The 23,247-nt window shown below is 42.2% G+C and overlaps 1 protein-coding gene across 1 annotated transcript; it reads right to left on the minus strand.

Annotated features, from left to right (window-relative positions):
• Positions 1-8,914: 8,914 nt before the first annotated feature.
• Positions 8,915-10,540, minus strand: LOC147893837 (jasmonate-induced oxygenase 4-like). The gene is made up of 4 exons (XM_087386373.1): positions 10,286-10,540; positions 9,856-10,100; positions 9,415-9,739; positions 8,915-9,296 (listed from the first exon to the last, which is right to left on the minus strand). The coding sequence occupies exons 1-4, from the start codon at positions 10,538-10,540 to the stop codon at positions 9,042-9,044; spliced, it is 1,080 nt and encodes a 359-aa protein (XP_087242499.1). The 3' UTR covers positions 8,915-9,041.
• Between the last annotated feature and the right edge of the window lie 12,707 nt (positions 10,541-23,247).

A 23,247-nucleotide genomic window follows, 5' to 3' on the forward strand; every position in this document is an offset into this window, starting at 1 on the left:
TCTGTGACATCTTCCATTCAGTCATCTAAAGTGCAAGCTTCACCTCTCCATTGTTGGGCAAGGCTACATTGCTCACCTTCTCATATAATTCCCATTGTCCTGCTGGATCTCCAAACACTTGAGCAATAAATTGAACAAGTATCACTTTAACCTCCGACTCTGTCATTCAACCATGATCGGGCCATCTCGCGTAAAGAAGTTCAAGTATTCGGGATATCATTTGATCATGTAGAAATTTTGAGCTTGCATGGGCTCGGATTCCTTCGTCATTCAATCCTATCAAGTGCTCGATCGTTGTCTTACGGGAAAGCATCTGAATCTCAGTCTTCAATTGCTCTTGTGTGGCCATCAAAGATGGGTGTGTACACAGTCTAGTGATCTAGTGCATGCAACAATTGTATTGTAAGCACTCAAACTTCAAAATAAAGAACATCCAAAATACACATGCAAAATTGCAATGCAGGTGTAAACTAAATTTCACTCAAAAGCAACGTGCAACATGCAACATCATGAAAGTTTCTAAAATACTTCCAATCCTTTTAAATAAACTACTAATTTTTCAAGGTAATGTTATATTACTTCAAGTAATTCGTGATCTTGCAGCATAATCTACTACTGTAGCAATCACTGCGTGATCTTCTACTATTATAGAGCGAATTCTGTAAAGTCACTATTGGGTTTCAATCTATCAGCTAGTGGAGGTAAGAATAGAGAACATATAACAATATCACATAACCAAGATGATCTGGATCAGCTTTGTCAATTACAAACATCCGGTTGGGAAGAGTTTTATTGGGAGGAACCGGCCAGCAAAAGCGGGCCATCATTCGGATAAAACTCAGCTCTACTGACACCTATGTACATAAATAGATATAATATATAAGAAGATCGAAACAAGGGGAACCGACTGGCAAATGCAAGCCATCACCCGGCTTCGATCTTTACTATTATACACATCAGTCGAGGTGAGGCGAATCCGATCGACTGAAGCGGATCATCTCCTAGCCTAACTGAGACATAAACAAACATCGTTCCCTCTATCTCTTTTACTCTGCCTCTCTCTATTTTCCTCTCTACTTTTACTGTCCCTCTCTTTCCTCTCTCTGTTTTACTCTCCCTCCCTCTCTTTCCTCTCTCTCTCTCTCTCTCTCTCTCTCTTTCAATCCCTCTCTTTCCCTCTCTCAAACAGCCTACTGACAGTCAGCTAGGTGGGGTGAATCTCATTGACTGACGTGGGTCATCACTTGGCCCGATTGACTGACTCTAAAAGCTCTAGAATCTCACCAAAAGGCAGAATAAGGGAGCTGTGGTAGGAAAGCGATAAGTTTGGCAGGGCGATAATGGTAGGAGCGGGGTCCTTTTATAGGATTTGTCACAGACTCCGTCAGTAACCTGCTTGTACCCCGCGGTATGTCAACATATAGGATTTCTTATCCTTCCCAATCGGATGATCCAGGGTGTCACACGTGCCGATTGGACACATACCGTGCAGTACAGGCAAGTTACCGGCGGTGTTTATTGGTGCCCTAAAAACACCACGTGGTAGAGACAAGGGATCGTGCAAGGCAAATGACACCGCTTGCTCTAGCTAGCTACCACGTGGTGTTCTCATAATGGTACCGTGTGGTAAGGGCATACACCATACGATGGTCTTTTGGTGCATAGCCAGTGTAAAGAATCGCGTTCTTTTGCATTTAGGGCGTTAGGATGCGATCTTCAATCAAAAAGTACGTATTTTTATTTTTAAAAATATACTTTTTAAATCCCTAGCAAGGATGAGATTTAGAGTAATGCACAAGCGAGCACAACCATATCCATGGGATCTTGCCCTTCTCCCCACTCATATCACTTGATTGGCTACAACTGGCTCTACGTAAAGCTAAACGCGATAGAGAGAATAAACGAGCATGAGCGAGAGTTATCATCTGGATGTATGATGCATGTAAGTTTCTTATCTCTTGACGTAATTAAATAATTATTTTGTGGCAATATACGCTATAAAATAGATGCATCTTCATTGTTTTAATGATGCTATTTTCCAATACAAAATGTATAGTGCATTATGGTCATATGGATGACATTTTTGCATGGAACGTATCGATTCAAAGAGAGTCGCGTATAACTGTGGAGTCATGGCTAACTTCACACAAGATAGCTGAGCAAGTGCTTCGGATACCAATCTTCTCTCCTCATAGTTGGATTATTGTGGGACCATACGCGAAATCTATGAAATTGATTTCAGACAATTTAGTATTTTCATTCTTTATGTAAAATGGTTTAGAACTATTTACAACGGTCCCCATGTGATAGTGAGGAAAGAGAGTAGTGGTTTCTTTGTGATAGACTCCACCAAACTTTGGACCAATGAAAGTGACACTTTTGTTCTTCTTGAGCATTATGCGTAGGTGCATACTAAATATTTAATTAATCAAAGCTTTTATTTTTAAAGATCAATTGGTACATGTACTTAAGCATAAATTCATATAATTGATGGCATTTGACACTCATCATCAATATAGGTGGTTTTTCATTCGGATTGTTCTGATCCAAGATGGTGGTACGTGATCCAAGTTGCACCACAAAGTAAGCAAAGTTTTGAAGATAGAGATGTAGATATGAAGATGCCATTACCAATGCCTCATCCAATTGATCTAGATGGATCTAGCGAAGAAGATGAAGATCACAATATGAGCCAAGAGGAAGATGCGCATAATGACATCGTATGGGAGGAAGATGGAGATCACGATATTGAGGAAGAAGATAACGATCATCAAGAATCACCCAACTTTGTTGAAGAAGATCAAGTCTTAGGTGAACGTACGATGCCAGAGTACGATGATGATATAGGAGATCAACTCAATATAGAGTTGGAGATAGACTTGTTTGGCACGTTGGACTTGGCTCAGGATGAAACCGTTGATTTAAATCCTCTTCATTGATTTTTTTAATCTCAAACTTGGACATGAATATGTGAGCTTCCAACTTGATGTACATGCTCTTGTACTTCTATTCTTTCAAAGGATCAAACATATATGAAAAGAAACTTTTTTGTCATTGGGAAAAACTCTCTTTAAAGGCACTATAGGAAAGTGTCTGTAAAACACTCTCTGTAAAACAACACTATAGGAAAGTGTCTTAGAGTTGTTATATAACGATCTTTTACAAGTCCAGTAAACGTCGCGATATACCCACCATTTACAAGTTTGGTAAACATCGTTATATACCAACGTTTTACAAAGGTTGCTATATACCAACCAAAGGTCGCTATATACCCACCTTTTTAAACACACCTTACGTACCAATGATTAGGCACCATGTGCACTAAATGTCGGTGCTTAACCATCCGAAAAAGGCCAGTGTGTAGTAGTGAGGTACTACCATTACCACCCATCTTGCCTGCTTCTTCTACTGGTGTGACTACCATGGATATAGATCATGTCCGTAATGCCAAGCTTGGTTCCAAGCCTCAACTTTAGCCGCATGTTTTCATCCCCCACCTAATTGATTGGGATGCTTAAGGATTCCCTCATGTTTCTTTTGCAACCGCTATGGGCATGCCAAACAATATTATCGATAGTTATTGGCATCTCAAGGTTCTACCTCAGTCTAGAATTCCCAATTGTCTTGGAACTCCTGCCTGTCTCTGGTGTTGGGGGAAAAGACACTTTAGGGACATTGGGGGAGTGACATCCTTAGAAATTTGCCAACATATCTCATCTTGTATTGCCTTCGTGGTGCCAACTCACTTTCAAGGCTCAACTATTCTCGTGTTGGTGGATTTTGGTAGCTCACTTACCACTGCTCATGACCACTTTGTTGCTCAGCCCTAGCTCCCCCTCTTCTCCATTCCCCCTTGAGCTGTTATTTTTGGTGACGCTAGACTCATCTTTGCTCCTCCACTCCCTGTAATTTCCCTGTCGCTTTTGGCTCTCACTCTTCTCTTGTTCCAACCACCTTGTTGCAACACTAGTCTATCTTTCCAATCACCTTGGGTTCTGACTGGTGGCAAGCTCATGCTACTGTGATCGACTTTGCCTAGTGCTCATTGATTTTACCTGGTGTTCCTCCCATTCCATGGCTTTCCTCATGATGCTTCTCCAAAAATGTTTCTACTACCTCTGTCATTCATGATGTTTGGGTTCACACCCAAATCAATCAACTTCATGCTCAGTACTCCAACAACTTTTCTGATGGCATGCCCTTTGTTATGATGATCGCATCCATCACTCATGGTGTCCTTACTATAAATTCTCACCCTATTCGTGCCTCCTGGCATTGTTGAGTTTGCAAAATTCATCATCAAGTCAACCTCGTGTTGAAGAACAATCATATCTACTATTCCAAAATCACGTGGCCTACAAACCACATTTGGTCGCAATCCGAATGGTACCTTTCACTTTTGTGTATATTTTCAACCATTGAATTAGGTAACCATCAGATGGATGCCCCTTGCCCTGGATTGATGACATACCTCATGGGGTGCAATACAAAGAAATTGTATGTATCACGTGCGTTCAAGGGATATTTAAAAAACCCCTGAACTAAAACATTTCCTTGAATAAAAACACCCCTCTTTACTTATGAACTAAGTGATTTTTTTGATTTATATTAAATAACCCCTCCTATTATTGTAATTTTGTTAAATTTTTTCAAAAAGTTGAATTAAAATGCCTCTCATTTTTTAGTGCATGTAGTACACTAAATTTTTTTGAGGTGAGCCCCCCAAGTGACATACTCGGTTCTTTGGCACATTCCAGTTATTTCACCTCTGTGGATTTGAAATTTGGTTAGTGGTGGCAGATTTCAATGTGCAAAGTAGATAAACACAAAACCCCTTCTGCATGCCCTTTGGTTTGTATGAATTCATCGTGATGGCCTTCAACATGTCAAATGCTTCAAATGCCTTATGAACTTTGTACTCCATGATTTTATTGTAAAGTGTTTCATCCTTGTTTATTTAGATGGCATCTTAATTCACACACAGCCATGTTGGAGGAACATCTGAGGGTCCTTGTTGTAGAAGTTTTGCAACTATTGTGCAAGAGGGCATAAGAAAAATCTACATCTCAACAAGGCCAAATGTTGTTTTGCTCAAACCGAGCTTTAACAATCTCTAGCAATGGCATCCATCCTGACCTTGCAAAAGTTCAAGCACTTAACAACTTTCTTATGCCACAGACTCGCAAGGAGCTCCACTAGTTTTTGGGATTGTTTGGCTATAGTTCTCGCTTCATCCCTGACTTGGCATCTCTCACCGCTCCTCTGTGCGAGTTGTTGCAATTGTCAACCCTGTTCATTTGGTTTCCCATCCGCCAAGTCAGTTTCTATTTGGGAGACTCTCAAAACTAACCTCAAACCCCTTTATGCACTATCTTCATTTTCAAAGCCTTTCTTAATATAGATAGATGCATCTACCTGGGGCCTGGGTACAGTTCTCATGCAACAAGATCCAATCGGTTCTCAGTGCCCCATTAGCTTTGCCAACATTTCAGCTCCATTTTAGAGGCTCATTTCCACCATTGAGCTCGAGTGCCTTGTGGTAGCGTAGGCTGTTCATAATTCATGCTTTTGTCCAAGGCTCACAATTATATTTGCATGCATTAGGAAAAATCAGAGCTCATTTTGGGGCCTTTGAGCCTAGAAGGAAAATATTCCTCCACCTATCACAATGTAACGTTTGAAAATCATAGAAAAGGAAAAAATGGAAATACCGCTGAGTTTGCATTCAATGAGGCTACTGGAGTTGTAGAATTTGGTATTTCTGACATCACCGACATATTCGAACGGGCCAAAACCCTTGGAAGCACTTTTAAAACGCTAAAAACAGGCACTCGGAGGCTTGGAAAAGGCCAAAAAGGTAAGAGAAACCACTTGTGCAATTGAATGCGATTTGATAGGTTGGCAAAGGCCTAGAAAACAACTTGTGCAATTGAATGTGATTCAGCAGGTGCCAACATATCAAATCACATTGAATTGCACAAGTGGTTTTTGGGGTCTTTTTGGCCTTTTTTGGGCCTCCTCATGCCCATTTTCACCATTTCAAAAGTTCTTTGGGGGGTTTTGTGTTACTTCGGATGTGTTGACCCTGCCAATCTGTCAAATCACATTCAATTGCACAAGTGGTTTTTCTAGCCATTTTGGCATTTTTGGGCCTCCGAGTGCCCGTTTTTTGAATTTTAAAAGTCATTCGGAGGATTTTTGCATGCTCCAGACGTGTCGATGATGTAAAAAATACCAAATTATGCACCGTATGTCAGTGGCATTATGTTGTATTTTATTGTTTTAGAGGAAAGACAATTGAAGAGATCATGAATTTCTCTTAGGGCCCCAAAATGAGCCCCCTTTTTTCCTCATGTGGCGTTGGGTCAGCCTCTTGACCAAGAAACAACATGCTACCAAGTAGTTGACGCATTGTCGGGTATCTATTACCAATCAGTCCAGATTATGCCAACTTTCTCATCCCCTCGCCTGCTAGTCGTCTCACCGTACCCCCTTCCCATTCTTCTTTACAACATCGCTTTTCCTTTGTACTCTAAGTTTCATTAACTCCAAGAACATGATCCTACGATCGTTGCCCTCATCCATCAAGTCCGTTGTCTGAATCTGCATAACAATATTAGATGCTTGATGGTCTTGTATGCTATCATAATCCACCTTTCCAACCCGAGTGTTAGATGCCACCCCCTGTAGAACACATTTCTCTCAAGTCACTCCATGACAACTTTTTCGACGGCCCTTTAGGTTTGGCTAAAGTTCTTGAAAAACTTCAAACCAAGTTTTCTTGGTCGAAGCTCCATCTTTTAGTCCATAATTATCTATGTTTGTGTCCCATTTGTGAGCTTTGTAAATTTCCTACCATGTTTAGAAAACTCTCTAAGAAGCTTAGGATGAGCATGACTTTCACTTTCCACACTTGGTGCATCATTTTCAAGGACTTAAAGTTTAATTGGGGGAGACTTGTCTAGTTGACCTAACTTAAAATCTAGGTGGTGTAACTGTTAGTTAGAGTAACTATTGGGTAGGTTAGAGTAAAGCATGGTTACTTTAACTGATATAGTTTAGTTAGCCTAACTCGACAATTAGTTTGAGTAATAGTTAGTCCAACTAACCTAACCTACTTACTCAAGGTTAACCTAATGTAATTGTAGTTAATTGAGCCTAGTTATAGTTAGTCTAACCTAGAGATAGTTAAACTAAACTAACAACCTAACCCAATATAATTAACTAACCCTAGGTTAGCCTAACCTAACTAGCTAATCCTAGGTTAGTATGTAGGGTTAGTTTTGTTTTTTTTCTTTTTTCTTTTACCAAGAAGGGGGGGGGGGCAGCTGGGAGGGGTGGGGGTGGATTTGGGGGAGGAGTGTGTGTGGTGGGGGTGGGGGGTGGATGGAGGGGAGGTGTTTGAGAGGGTGGAGGGGAGGGGGTTGAGAGGTGTGGGGCACAGGGATGGCAGCTGGTAGAGGAGAAGGGGGGGTGGCCAATGGCAGAGGCGGGCCTAGAGGAGAGTGGTGGTGGGAGGCAGAGGTCATCGGGATGGCACAAAAGGTGGAGGCCATTGGGAGGGTGCAAGTGAGGGGCCGTCGGGAGGGCCGCCACGCCGCTGCGGTCGGCTGGCATCGTGTGCCCTGGCTGGCAAGGCCTTAAGGCCGTTAAGAGAGGGAGAGAAGGGGGGGGTTGGGGGGGGGAGGGAAGGGGAGGGGAGTAGTATCAGATCCGATTGCCAATGATGCCAATATAGTTTTGCAAAGACCCAACCTTGTTACCCAAAGCCTTTGGAGTTAATAGCCTATGATATTATGAGCCCCTTCCGTGTATCCATGCCAAGCAATTCTTATATCATTGTCCTAATGGACTGTGTTACTCAATGGGCTATCACGAACTTTGAATTCGGCTCACGCCTCTCTCGTCGCTCAATTTCTGCGCGAGCATGTCATCTTGCAACATGTTTGCCCTCATTACATCTTGTTTGATCAAAGTTCTAACTTTAAGTGTGTAGTTCTTTAGATTGTGGCTAACAAACTTGAGCTTTAAACACCATTTCACGAACCCTCTCCATCGGCATGACTGTAATGGCCTTACGGAGCGTCTCAACCGTACCATCAAACTAATGCTTGCTATGTATGTGGAACTAAAGCATATCAATTGGGATGTTTCCCTTCCGTATGTCCTAGCCGCTTATAAGATAGCCCTCCAGAAATCCACTCAAATCAACCCCTTTGAATCACTGTTTGGATGATCTCCCGATTTCCCCGCTGAAATAGGTCTCATTAAGCTCCAAGGTAAAAAAAATCAGGATGTTATTCAGTGGTCTGATTTTTTATAGGATGCCCTTCAGTTCATTCGACAAAATGCCCTAGCCCATCTTCTCAAAGTTTAGACCTGCCGATAGCAATGCCATCATAGTAGTCATCATGTGCTCGCTATCTATGAGGTCAGCGACTTAGTAATGTTGTACTCTGTCACTCCAAAGCTAGATTGGTCGAAAAATTCCTTCCCAAATGGGTCATTCCGTATCAAGTCACCAACCGAGTCGACCGCACTACCTATGCGTTAACCCGCCGTGCCCCAACTTGAAAGACCAAGACTACGGCTCATATCGTTCATTAAGCCTTTTAAAGCTCGCACAGATGTGACATAGGCATCACGTGGGGTCACAAGGGTTTGCATAAGGCCACTCAGGAGGGGGTCACAAAGCCCAAGCTTAGCATAAGAAATGAGATTCGCCTTTCCACGTAAATAGGGGGCCTTCGGATTGAGCAGGGCAGTCCTCTCTTTCGGAGTTCTATTCAGTTGTGTTGTTCGCTTGCGTTGGTTCTCTGTGGTTTCATCTCTTACGGTATGTTTTTCGTATGAAAACTCTTTCGAAATGGGAATTTGGATCCACAGTCGAAAAGCAAGTAGACCTTTTCACCTCCATAAAGCCCATTACATTTTTCCCACTTCTTTCTTGACCCCATCCTCCCAACAGAACCCCAAAAGAAAAAACATCCTCCCAAAAGAACCAAGAGGAATTGCCCCTCTAAAATAATAGTAGAGGAGCATCACTCCGGTGTTGCTCTTGCGAAATTCAGAGAAGCTCTGTCGGATAGTACGTCTCTGCTGAAGTAGTTCTTGAGATAGTCTGCATAGACGACATCCTTGTAGAGTGCCGGCCGGTTCTCAGTCACCAGCTTCGAAAGAGGAGCCACCCTGGTGGCTTCCGTTGGTGTAAACAAACAAGCTACTGAAAATCTCGGCTTGTCGACGTTCGTCACTACCCTGTGCTCGATGCTTCTGTATGTTCCGTTGGTCAAGATCTGCAATGGAAGATTTAACACGTTAGAGAGAAGTCAAGCGAGAAGGTAAATCTCACCAAGTTCGAATTTGGATTTTGGATCGGATACCAAATTCATATGTCAGGACTCCTGTCAATACCTCGATTTGATCGCCCACGTTGATCACGAACGCTTTAGGAAGGGGCTTCAATGCTATCCACATATCGGCCTTCCGTATCTGCAGCCCCAGTACTTCGTCTGGTAGAAGAACCGTGAGACAGCCTGCGTCCGTGTGCTCACTCGAGCCAAAGGTGAGACTCGGATCTGGACACTTGGGATAGTAATTCAAGCCCATGTTTAGCCTGCATATCTTTGGCAACGCCATCGTCAAATAGTCGGAGCTCAATCCCAGGCTTTGGAAGATCGCTTGATATATCAGATTTGCAAGCTTGTATATATCGTCGCGATAGTCCTGAAACGCTCGTCTAAAACAAAACCACATAATACTTTAAAAATTAATGGAAGATACTCGATCAGGTATAAGTTACCTTTCTATATACTACTTTAGACATCGTTGCACACGAGTTCAGCATTGCTTTACTTGCAATTTAGGGGCGCCTCGTCGAAGCCATTGCGATTGCCCGGAGATTCTCGAATGAATAACGCATCCTTCCAATCTCTCGCCTTCGCCAAAGGTCGTGTAGAATTACTTGTGGTGTAAACCACAGGATCTCCGGAATTCTGACTACGATACCGGTTTCTCTCCTCAACCGGCTGTCCAAAGAACTTCTGACAAGTTGCCTTCATTTCGTCTACAACATCTTGTGGAATGCCATGGTTAATCACCTGCACTCTCGGACGCTATAATTCCGTTAAAACGTGCACAAATCCGGACCACGGCCGGAAGCGCCGCTGAAATTTGTGCAAGTACTACAAGCGCCTAATCCACGTCCTCAAAGTGTGGCGAACGAAAGCTTCAAGCGCTGAAAGCTGGCAGACAAAGTGCTTATAGCCAGCGATTTCGTGGGCACCTGAAAGAAACCCCACTCCTCGCAGGCTCGGCCGATGTCGTGGATGGTCTGCACCCGACGAAGCTCATCATGAGAGAGCAGGCCGGAGAGGTCTATGACGGGAATTTGTTGGCCCTCGTCGGAGATGATTTCCAAAAGGCGAGGTCGCAAGTGAGGGGGTCGGATGTAAGGGGCAGGGACGTCGAGGATACCGCCATCGACGATCTCTTGGATGCCAGCAGAGAGATGGAAGGGAGTGTGCGCTGCAGTGGCCATCGCTATGGGGATGCCAACAATCTTCATGTGCTTATTATAAAATCGAATTTTTAAATCATTTTTAATGCTTAATCCATTCCATCTTTTGGGGCTAGGGCTCACGGCTTGTATTAGTGGTAGATGGGAACCGGAGCTCAAGAAAACCAACTCTGTCTATCGTAAAAACACCACTTGTTTTTTTTGTGTTTTGGGGACATGCCTTACGGGAGGTATAATGATAGATCTGAAAAATACCTATTGCTGTATAATATTTGGGGTGTAATTCCTTCGACCTGGGAAACGAGTATTTATAACTTTAGAGCCCTCTAATTTTATCGCTTTGCAGGTTCTTGCATTCCATAGTCCCATCCCTTCTCACTTCTTCCTCAACATCCCCTCCTCCATTAGTAAGGACCCGGGGTTTCTCATCCCAACCAAAAATTTATTGGTGCCACTGTGGCTTGGAAACTTCGGGTGTGAGCATGAGGGTTCATAGGTTAACATGGCTTGGAAACTTCGGGTGTGAGCATGAGGGTTCATAGGTTAACACAGAGTGACTGAGATCAAGGATTTTGCAAAAGTTTGCATGTGCAAAGCAAGAATGCTATATCCAACTTTATTTGTTTCCAGACGCAATGACTAGATTGACGAGATCATTGGTGAGGGAAATCTCAAAGAGATTGCCTTTTCGGGGCGCTATAGGAACTGTCTAATCGTTCATCTGTAGATTGCAGGCTTTATGGTGGAAACCAACAAATAGACCTAGATCAACAAGGCATGCTACCGATATAAGATTCCTTTGAAGATCAGGTACGTGAAGGACACCTCGTAATATGTGTATGGAGGAACTGGTGCCAAGATAAAGATCAACTATGCCTTTGACCTCACAAGTAGTATCATCTGCAAGATATATTGACCTTTGGGTTGGGATCTCTTGGTAGTTATGAAGCCACTGGGCTTGATAAGTCATGTTGGCAGTGGTCCCTGAGTCAGTGAGATGAAGGTTGTCCCATCATGAATGAAGAGAACACGGTGAGGTGAAACATGATGTCCGTGTTCACATGGAAAAAAATGTGCCTAGCAAGGGGTGTGCCTATGGAGCACTATGTGATGAGGTGGCAACTGTGTGTTCATATGCAAGGGAAAAGTGTGCCAATGGAGAGGTCAATTTGTTTAGCTGACACTGTGCCATGTGGCAGATGATGTGGTAGTGCTGACATGGCTTGCTGACTCAGATGCTGACGTGGCCTACTGACTCAAATGTTGACGTGGTAGTTTGACTTTGACTGATGACATGGTAAGTTAGTGATGGCATGGACTGCTGAGGTGATGACATGGCTTATCTACCACATGTCATATCGTAGACCAACGTGGGGTTAACCGGACTTGATGTGTCAATGACCAACCCTATCCTCAAGAGACTGGCCACATGTCAATCGCTAGGGGAGCTGGAATCTATCCAAGCTCCATCGAGTCGAGGATATGCAGGTCGGGTGGCGCTGGCAGCCCGCTGTGAGTTTGGGCGTTACAGTGCGTGCTTGGAGGAGGTAGCACTGGCTATGGCCATTCGAGGAGGTGGCACTGGTCATTGAGGCATGTGGAGAGCCGCTTGGTTGTGCCGCTAAAAGAGCTCTCTGAGGGTGTTTCTCGTTCTACTTACGTCATTGAAGGCATTGAGTTAGCTCACCTCCAATCCACGGTAGGTTGGCTCCATGGCTCCTCGCAGAGAGGGATAGATGCAAAGGGTCCAAGGAAGGAACCAATCCAAGGAGGTGTCCCAAAACGGGTCCAAGGAAGTCGTCTTGTGATGCTTGTCATCGTTGGAGAGGTAGATGAGCCGTTCATTGGTAGCTCGTATGACAGGAAGCTTTGAGTGTTGAAAAGCCTTAGTAGGTCGAAGCAAGCTGCTTGGCATGTGAGTTGTTGCTGCTTTGCTTGCTTTGGATGATGTTGTGTGCTACTCTCACCTTTGTGTCTTGTTTATAGTTGGGCAGGCCCACGCTCAGGTCGTTAGAGCTGCTACTACAGTAGTGCTTGTGCTAGGCTCATCGCTAGCTGCTATACTCGCTTAGCTTAGGTCATCTTGCGTCTGTAGACAGTCGCATGTGTGTTGCATGCGTGGGATGTGAATCGGGTCTCCAAGAGATGGAGCACACAGGCCGTTGGTGGTCGCAATGTGAGCTATCTGTTGAGGTAGCTGTAGATGCATTTAATCTTGTATGCTACCTTTGCCAAGGTTGTGTCTTGTTCTACTCCAACTACTGCAAGGTAGTTTGATTTGTTTGGACTCAGAGCAACTACCTGCAAGATCCTTGGATTGAGGCTTTAGACTTAGAGGAGGCTTGTTGAGCCAAGGCTTGTAGAATAGATTAGGACTTTGAAGATAGTCCACCTCTCTCTTGTGATAGAAGATGTCTCTCTTTCCCTCAGAAAGAATAAATCTCTTTCTTAATGTAAACCCTCAAATAACTCTCTCTTTCAATGGAAATCTCTTGAAGAAATAGAAAGGAATGGAAATTTCTTTCACCAATGGAATGAAAGAATGCTCACAGGATGGTGCCTCAGTGAAAGGTACTCAATCTCTCACACTCTCACAAGGATGGCACCTCAGTGGAAGGTACAACCATGCTCTGATACCATGAACAAATATGGGCAGAGGAGAGGAGAAGAGTGCAGACAAGGAGAGAGGGCACAGCTAGAGAGCATGCCACAAAATAACTAGCTATACACTATATTAATTGTAAATAATGAATATATACAAACCCCTTTAGGGTTAGGATTAGGACCCTTTTCCGTTTTTGCACTCTTTTGGTTAGTGCTATGCACGTGATGTTGAGATGAATCCTCAACATACACACCCCACTAGGTCACAAATTCAGTCTTTGTCTAATTCTCGGGGGAAGCCGAGATCTAATTGTAGCCACTGTAACCATCCATAAAGAAGTATTTCTTGTGGCCTGCAACCTAGTCAAGTATTCCATCTATGAAAGGGATTGGAAATAGATCAAGCATTGTCTTGCACTACAAGGCATAGGCCCTTTTCTGACGAAAATACCGACCTTTTTTACACTAAAAAGTTTTTTTTTGATGGGCGTAAAGGTCGGTATTTACGTCGCTATAAGAGTCAAAAAAGAACGGTCGCTATATAAGCATCGCTATATAGCAACACTAATAAACGTCGCTATATAGCGACACTGGTAAACGTCGCTATACAACGACACTGGTAAACGTTGCTATATAGCGATGATTAACAGAATCTTTTTAAAAAAAAATTGTGGGGCTAAACAGGGCGACAGCAAGCCCTATTTTGCCCCACTAATGTTTTTTATTTAGTATTACAAAAGAATGTTTTTTGTTACAAAATTTTCCTTGTGGAAAGGGTGATACAAAATCGCTCAAATGAACCGAGCGACAGAAGCATATACATGTTGAAGATATACAACATTGTTTGTTACAAAATTACCCTTTCGAAAAGGGTGATACAAAATCGCTCAAACAAGCCGATATACAAAACCATATACATGGCGAAGTATATGCAAACTACTACTACTATTACTACTGCTGCTGCTCATCTGAATCATCGTCCTCATCCTCGTCCTCGTCGCATTGGCATGATCCCTGGACCTCGTGAGCTGCGCCTAATCCCTGGCCCTCGTGAGTTGCGCCTGATCCCTGGCCCTCGTCGAAGCCGTGTAAGCCTAATCCCTCATCATCACCGCTCACCTCCACTAATGGGACGTTCGAGCTTTGATTCTAAGAGTGAAACCATATTAATTGGAAATTAGATTGGAACTTAAAGAATAAAATAGTTTAAAAAGTGAGATTACAAGTAGGAGTAGACTTATACCGTGCGAGCAGCCACCTCAACCCAATCGACCATCGCTCCAGTGCCTCCTGCTCAATAAATCACGGCTTTGTTCCTACACGAAACGTGCATCTTGTCTATGTGTCTGTAGGAAGGCGACGCATCACAGCTTGCTGTGGGCCCAATTTACAAGAGTTAGATAAAGTGCATGCAATATGTAGTAAAACAAATAGAACAATACATTAAATGAGAAGAAGTAGACTTACCACGATTGCCTCGAACGCTCGGGGGGTCCATCTGGGAAATGTAAGTATACTATGAGAGTTCAAAATGAGGGGTATTTTAATTCTTAAGACTTACATAAATACATTTATAGCAGGGGTAACTTTATACACCATTTTTAAATTAACAGGTAGGGCGTGTTTATTCATAGATCCAAATTAAAATTGATTTTTAAATATTGTCTCATCTAGGATGATGTGTAAGAGCAGTCACAATTTGTTGATGGGTAGCTCAAATTTTTAATGTGCTCACTAGCCCTCATAGTCATGATGAGTAGTTGGATTTAGCAAGACACGTGCACACACACACACACACACACACACACACACACACACACATAGAGAGAGAGAGAGAGAGAGAGAGAGAGAGAGAGAGAGAGAGGACTCCAATTGTATCTTTTAAGCTATGCTTTGAGATAGTGGCAATTTAGTAACCTAATGTCAAGCTCTGCAAATCGAATAAAGTGTGTTTGAAAGAACATTTGAATGGGCTCAAGGATAATTCTACTACATGATGTTATTGCAAGCTTCTACTACATTGATCCTAAGCATGTACAGTTTGAATCTCCAAAGGTTCTCCCACTTGTGTACCTTTTGGACACAACAAAACTTGACCATTTTAAAGTGGAAAAAGAGTACCACCTTACCCTATATATAACCTTCTATATAACATTTCCCTATATTTATAACCTTCTACATTTAAAATGATAAGAAGCACAAAAATTTGTTCATATAACATTGCTTTATGTTACACCATGAATGATTGTAATTACTTGTAAAGGAACATTGAGTTTGATTTGATGGCATAGCCTCCCAATTCAAAGCATGTAGGCCTTTGTAGTTCACTATTCATGTCCATGTCCATTAGTCTCACTAGTTTGTGCATGATTTGGAACTTTCTTAGACTTGGACATGGCAAGGGAGAGCACAATAGTGCAAGGGCCATTGTAAATAGAATGTTGACTCATAAAAATATAAAGCAAGGTGGTGCAAAGCTATAACGTGCTAGTGATGTTATGACATTCCTATAGGCTAGCATAAAATGGAGGCTGACACTTTATATGTCCTAAAAGGTACTTTATATGTCCTAAAAGGTAGAGATTTTGAATGCTTTTTCTAGGAAGTAAAAGAACAAAATGTGAATAGAGATGTCTTATGGAGCTATGATTCCATTCCTAACACTCTTTCCCTTCATTTTGTTAATGGGTACTCTTCAACACTTAGCACCACTTAGATCATGCTACTGGGTCCTTCAAAAGTTTGAATTGAAATATAGTAGAAATGGAATGAAGGGTGCTTTCCAAACTGAAAAATTGTCAGATGCATTAATAATTAAGATCTAAATTCAATAAAGAAGCTATAATATTTCATCATTCTACAAATTTTTCTTTTATATCATATGCATCTAGTGAAGTTAGGAGATTCAAAAATTTAGCAAAAAGTGATGCAAATACATAAATATGAAAGCATGTAACTTAAAGAAAAGTAAAGCGACATAAATTGAGAAAAAGATACAGATTGAGTGATAATAAGCTTAATAACTTTGTGCACTTAACATGATTAAGTTGCATGCCTTTATGATGAGATGATAAACACTATCTTTTCCCAATATAGAGAGTGGCATATATATAAGCAACATGATGCTAGTGCATGCATCATATTGAATATAAACACTTGCACTACATCAACATATTGCTACTACATGCATCATATTTAATATAAAAACTCCCATTAGATTAACACAAGGTTAAAGTTCAAGCCATCTTCTTATAAGTTTGTGCCATTTTATTCATAGTTCAATTCAAGTTACTTCATGAAAATCTCTAGTAGGTAGTGATAGTTTGGGAGCATGCAAGGGAAACAAAATTGGATAAGGTGGAGTAAATACATGAGAATTTGAGAATTGAAAAGATCAAAAGTTGAAAATACGTTCTATTAGGTAATCGTATGGATGTAAAGCATGCATCTCAGCAACATACAATTTATTCAATTATACAATACAATTTTTGAAAAGTAGCCTCTGTTTCAACTTACACTGAAATGTACAAGAGGAGGGCAAAAAATATAGGCTTCTCAAATTTTAAATTTATTGAAGGGATATAATTATTGATCCCAAAACTCATAGTAGGGGTATATAAATAGATAAAATGTGGTTACAGAGGGGTTTTTTAAATACCTTTCGAACGCATGTTGTATAGCTAGCTTATGTAAGGTGGACCCCCCGAGCTCGAACGCCAACCGTCCGCCTGCACCAAAGTGTGAAATACTTAGGGAGTCCAACCGTCCCCTCGCAGCCCTCCTCTGACCCTCGAACAGTTCGAGATGGTCCCTATACTGCTTCTTAAAAAACTTCCAATTAGCTTTGTCTGCCCAGCTGGGTTTAGCCATCCCCTTTGTGATGGAAGTACACAAGGTTGACCTACGATGCTTCAAGAGGACCCCCATGCACTTTTTCATGTAATCCAAATTAAACTCCCAATTTGGAGGGTTAGGATATTGTCTTTTGAATTCATCGATGACTGCTTGCTTCTTTCCCTCATCTTGGTACCGCCAATTAGTAGCTATGCCGCTCCTGAAGTGGTGGCTCATCAACCGCCTCATGGTGGCCATCACTACTGAGCCCTTTTTATTTTCTATTATGTCTCCAGCAAAAGCGTGGATTCATAGGACAGGTCCTTGATCGGGTAAGGAGGACTCACAGTAGTGGCAGAGTCAGAGCGAGTGGTGTTACTGCGAGCGCTTATGGAACGAGGAGTAGCAGTGGGAGTAGGAGAAGGAAAGGGACCTTACTGGTACTAGGTCTCGAGACCAAGTGGAGACCTGTAGGGATATGAGTGTGATGACTCGTCTACATCTCCTGAGTCAGCACAACATAAGCGACCCCTCCTACTCTTCCTTCCCTTACAATGGGCACGTCCAGGTGATGACCCCTCAGTCAAAGGGGCTAGAGGGGACGGCTGGATAGTAGGTCCAGCCGTCGGTGTAGGAGAGGGATATGCTGAGGTCCTCTAGGATAGCAGAGAGAAGAATCTCGCTACCTCGGCATCGGTCATCTGTGCGACAAGCCATGGGCTGCCAACAAAGGAGTTCCCTGAGGGGTAGTCACAGTGCTACTTCCAAGAGGAGTCGGGCCAGGGGTAGTCACAAGGGTAGGCCCCTGAGGTGTCGCCTGAGTGGAATCAAAGTCCTCTGGAGAATAGAGATCATGATGTCTCCTCCTACGAGGGTTTTCGTACTTGTCGGACGTGCGACGTGATCCCATGTCTAATTTGGGGGGATCGGACAAACGTAGACATAAACACGAAAATAAAAAACAAAAAACAAGAGCGTATAAAAAGCGGAAAGCATATGCATAAGAGAAGGAGCATAAGAGAAACATAAGAGAAGCAAAAGAGAAGGAGAAGCATAAGAGAAGGAGAGGGGAAAAGAAGAGAAAGAAAAGGGGAACAGAGATTGAAAGAGGGGAAAAGAACCCAATATGAATAAGAGAAAAAAGAGAGAAAGCATATGCTTATGCTTATGCATAAGCATATGAGCATATGCTCATGCATAAGCATAAGCATAAGCATAGGCATAGGCATAGGCATATGCTTATGAAAAGAAGAGAAAAAGAGAGGGAAAAAGAAGAGAAGGAAAGAAGAAGGAGAAGGAGAAGGAGACATATGCTCATGCATAAGCATAAGCATAAGAGAAGAAAAAACATATGCATAAGAGAAAAAGAGAGAAAGCATATGTTTGAAAGAGGGGAAAAGAGATTGAAAGAGGGGAAAAAGAAGAGGGGAAAAGAAGAGAAGGAAGAGGGAAAAAGAGATTGAAAGAGGGGAAAAAGAAGAGGGGAAAAGAGCATAAGCATAAGAGAAGGAAGAGGGGAAAAGAGATTGAAAGAGGGGAAAAAGAGATTGAAAGAGGGGAAAAAAGAAGAGGGGAAAAGAGCATAAGCATAAGAGAAGGAAGAGGGAAAAAGAGATTGACAGAGGGGAAAAAGAAGAGGGAAAAAGAAGAGAAGGAAGAGGGGAAAAGAGATCGAAAGAGGGGAAAAAGAAGAGAGGAAAAGAGCATAAGCATAAGAGAAGGAACAGGGAAAAAGAGCATAAGCATAAGAGAAAAAGAAAGAAATTATATGCTTATGCTTATGCATGAGCATATAAGCATAAGAGAAAAAGAGAGAAAGCATAAGCTTGTGCTTATGCATGAGCATATGAGCATATGCTCATGCATAAGCATAAGCATAGGCAAATACATATGCTTATAAAAAGAGGAGAAAAAGAGAGGAAAAAAGAGAGTGGAAAATAAGAGAAGGAAGAGGGGAAAAGAGATTGAAAGAAGGGAAAAAGAAGAGGGGAAAAGAGCATAAGCATAAGAGAAGGAAAAACATATGCATAAGAGAAAAAGAAAGAAAGATTATGCTTATGCTTATGCTTATGCATGAGCATATGAGGGAAAAAGGGAGGAAAAGAGAAAAGAGGGGAAGAAGAGGGAATAAGAGAAGAGAGGGAAAGAGAGGGTTCCTACGCCCATCACTATAGCTAGCGCTTAAGGCGTTAGCTGTAGGCCAATGCAAACAACGGAAATAACAAAAGGGAAAAAGAGGAAGCACTTTCTTACCTGGAAAAGTCCCAAATCGTGTTTCGTGGACTGGCCCTACAAAAAAGAGAAAACATACCATTTTTCAGATAACTAGTTACAAGGAGGAGTTTGGAGAAGCCTACAAACAAGGAGAAAGAGGAGGAAGAGAAATACCAAAAAGAGAAGAGGTGAGTCTTCTTTCTTTCACCAAATCTCATTTTTTGTCCTTAACCTCTGAAAATCAAGCATGAAAATTAGCACATAGCCTTAGCAATACAAGGAGAAACATGCTTCAACACTCACAAAACGAAATCTCACAAAAAATGAACCTACATTGCTTAAAGAGACCCACCTTCTTGAAAAACTTCCTTTCACACAAGTAGAGAGGGAGAAGGGTGGAGAGGGAGCACGTGTTGGGAGAGGAGCTGGGTAGGGGTGAGGAGTGGGGAATAGAGAGGATGAAAGCGAGGTCGTAGAATATAAGGTGGGAGGAGAGATTTTGCTTTTCCCGCAATAGAGATGTGAAAGACGGCTTCACACAGGGTTTTGGGATTAAGTCCCCAACATCGCTATATAGCGACGCTGGTCAGTCGCTATATAGTGACGTTTATATAAAAAAGCATCGCTATATAGCGATGAAACAGGACAAAGCGGCACTATATAGCGACAGTTCAGGGCACTTATTGTTAGAAGAGAGAAAAGGAGAAAAGGAGCTTATGGGTGGCTATTTTTTGGATCTTAATAGATTTCCTTGCAGCTCATGTTGTGATTTTGGAAGTGTGTAGATGGAAGGGATGAGTGGAAGCTCATCAGATGATGCGCCGATGCCCAGGAGCGCAGAGTGGCTTATGGAGAGGTTGTATTGTCATTGCACTCATTGCAAGCGAGAAGTACGACATCAACATCGTATTGTCATGCGCCACTTGCGGATGTATGGGGAGGAGCCCGAACTAGTACCCACTTTTGGGGTTGCACGTGGTGATGGATCATCGGTAAGTCAATTCTATTTGAGTTCGTGATTAATGTTGGATACCATTATGACACGAAACCTTGAGACAAGATCTTATATTTACATGAAATCTTGAGACAGGATGAGGAGGGTGGCGAGGGTGCACATATACCTTCACACTTTGAGCAAGACTATAGTCTCCCAAGCGTGCCAGATGATGACGAGGGTATGGTGGACATGATCGATTCTATTTTTAGAGGCACTATATCACATGTACACATGATGTCAGAGTCTGAGGTCAATATGCGAGAGTTGCAATCAACACAGTTGTACGAGGGTGATAGGATGTCTAAACTATGGGCTTGTCTCTCAATCTTGAATCTGCAAGCAAAGTATGGGTGGCCGGATACAAGTGTCTCGGCCTTAATGAGGTTAGCTCACGCATTAATTTGACTCATTATTTGGATATTGTTTGTTTTGAGAATCATCATTATTCGAAGCCTATGTATGTTTGAATTGTGACTCTCCTTTATCCTTCTCTCTTTTATCCTCTCTTTTCGTCTCTTTTCGTCTCTTTTCTCCTCTCTTTTCTCTCTTTTTTCTCCTCTCTTTTCCTCTATTTTCCTCTCTCTTCTCCTCTCTTTCCTTCTCTTTTTTTCTCTCTTTTATCCCCACTTTTTCTCTTTTCACTTTCTCTCTTTTTCTCTCTTCTCTCATCTCTTTTTCTGTCTTTTTTCTCCTCTCTTTTTCTGTCTTTTTTCTCCTCTCTTTTCCTCTCTTTTCTCCTCTCTTTCCTTCTCTCTTTTTCCCCACGTGAAGCTTCAATAGCCTACCATTGAGCAAGCAGATACAAACTTCTGTCACTCTAATTTAAAAAATGCAAGAGTCTGTAAATGCTTGCTCAATGTCAGGCTGTAGGATTCTAAGCTTGCTCAATGTCTTAAAGTATTCTAAGTTGTAGGATTAGTGTACCGATAATCGTGATGCATTAGTGTAATTATGATTATGTTATATTATTGACATGACTTCTTTGTTGCTTTGAAAGAGGGAAAAAGAGAAAGAAAAGGGGAAAAGAGAGGTGAGAATCATCATGTATGTTTGAGAATAATCATTATTCGAAGCCTATGTATGTTTGAATTATGATAGGTTGCTCCAGAAGATGTTGCCTGCACCAAATACCATGCCGGCATCAAGAGATGAAGCGAAGAAGATGCTAACAATAGTGGATATGGATTATGATACCATCCATGCTTGCCGTAATGACTGTATTCTCTTTCCTTGTGAGCATGGAGATTTGGCTAGTTGTCCAAACTATGGGGAACAACGATATAGAGATGACTTGTAGGGTGAGCAGATATCGGTAAAGGTCTTGAGACACTTTTCCATCATTGCAAGAATACAGTACATGTTCCGATGCAAATCCATAGCAGAGTTGATGACTTGGCATGCATCTCATCGGTCCACTGATTACACATTGAGGATTCCCGTAGATTGTGCAGCTTAGAAGCACATAGACAATCAGTGGCTGGACTTTGTGAGGGAGCCACGCAACTTACATCTTGGGCTCGCCATGGATGGCGTGAATCCTTTTGGCATACGATCGACATCTTGGTCAACATGGCCCATAGTCTTGGTGAATTACAATATCCCACCATGGCTGATAATAAAGAAGGGACACCTCATGCTTGCACTACTTGTGCCAAGGAAGTACAAGGCCAAAAATATGGACGTGTACATGGCACCTTTAATAGAGGAGTTACAGATATTATGGAGAGGAGTGTGGGTCTTTGATGTTTCCAGAGCTCCTAGAAATACCAATGATATTTTGGTCAAGGGTATCTTGATGTGGACCATGCATGACTACCCAAGATATGGAGAGTGCACAGGTACGTAGTTGTGTCTTTACATGTATAATATAGAATTATGCTTTTATGACTCTCTTTCGCATGCATGTCTTATACTGACACATTCATGCACGCATGCAGGACTTGTTACAAGTGGGTACCATGCTTGTCCTGTTTGTGAATCAGGTTTGAAATCGCTTGCACGATACTCCAAACATATGAGGCAAAATGTTTATGAAGGTCATGCTTGATACCTTCCGCTAAACCATCTTGCGCGTGGAGGTCAGCTTGATCCACCACCACCATATTTGAAGGCAAGTGGCTGGATTCAGGCTTGGAGGGCAAATGGAGAGGAACCTCCTCATGGTATGAAGAGGCTATCGATCTTTCACGAGCTTCCTTATTGGGGTCAGTTACAAATCAATCATCTCTTGGATCCCATGCATATCTTCAAGAATGTGGGGGCTACTATTTGGGCACACTTGGTTGGTTCCAAAGACTTGAGAGGAGTGCGAGAAGACTTGCGTGCTATGAATAGGATGTCTCATTTGTGGCCCCAAGTGCGTGCTTCGAGAAAAGTTGTCCTCCCAAAAGCAACATGGATCGTCTCTATGTGGACATTGCCTCTTTTCAAACACCCACATGGTACATGCGTTGCTTGAAAGGAGCATTTTCAAAGGACAATAAGCTTAGTGGGCTCAAGTCCCATGATTGGCACAAGGTCTTATAGGTATTCTAAGCTGTAGGATTAGTGTACCAATAATCATGATGCGTTAGTGTAATTATGATTATGTTATATTATTGACATGACTTCTTTGTTGCTTGGATAGTTCATCCTCCCAATTACAGTGAAAGGGTGCTTACAAGAAGCTATTAGAAATGCTATATTCAAGATCAGTGGTATTGTGAGGTATGCTTACTATCAAATTGCATTGATTGCATTTTCTTCAATTTAAGCTGAATAATTTGTAGACTGATTATGAATATATCTTACATGGGCACGTGAAATAGGTGGATATCTCAAAAAGAGATCTCCATATTAAGCATCGAGAAGGCTAGGGTGGAATCCATCGAAGCCGTATGCTTGCTTGAGAAGCACTTTCCCTCGAGCATTATGACAACTCAAGTGCACTTGCCTGTGCACATAGTTGATGAGGTGGCCATTGCAGGTATTGTTCATAGTCGGTGGATGTTTTTTCTCGAGCGGTTTATGAAAACTTTGAAGGGATTTGTAAGACAAAGAGCAAGACTAGAAGCAAGCATGGCAAAGGGATGGCTTGTGG

This window comes from Dipteris shenzhenensis, chromosome 15 (assembly GCF_047967505.1).
Source record: "Dipteris shenzhenensis isolate YYH24624 ecotype China chromosome 15, Dip_SZ_1.0, whole genome shotgun sequence".
Lineage (NCBI taxonomy): Eukaryota > Viridiplantae > Streptophyta > Polypodiopsida > Gleicheniales > Dipteridaceae > Dipteris > Dipteris shenzhenensis.

Excerpts from the sequence above, each read along its gene's own strand:
- LOC147893837 (XM_087386373.1), bottom strand. The coding sequence starts at position 10,540 with ATGGCCACTGCAGCGCACACTCCCTTCCATCTCTCTGCTGGCATCCAA. Across the intron at positions 9,740-9,855 it reads GAGGCGCCCCTAAATTGCAA|ACGAGCGTTTCAGGACTATC; the intron begins GTAAAGCAATGC and ends GTTTTGTTTTAG. Across the intron at positions 9,297-9,414 it reads ACGTGGGCGATCAAATCGAG|ATCTTGACCAACGGAACATA; the intron begins GTATTGACAGGA and ends CTTCCATTGCAG.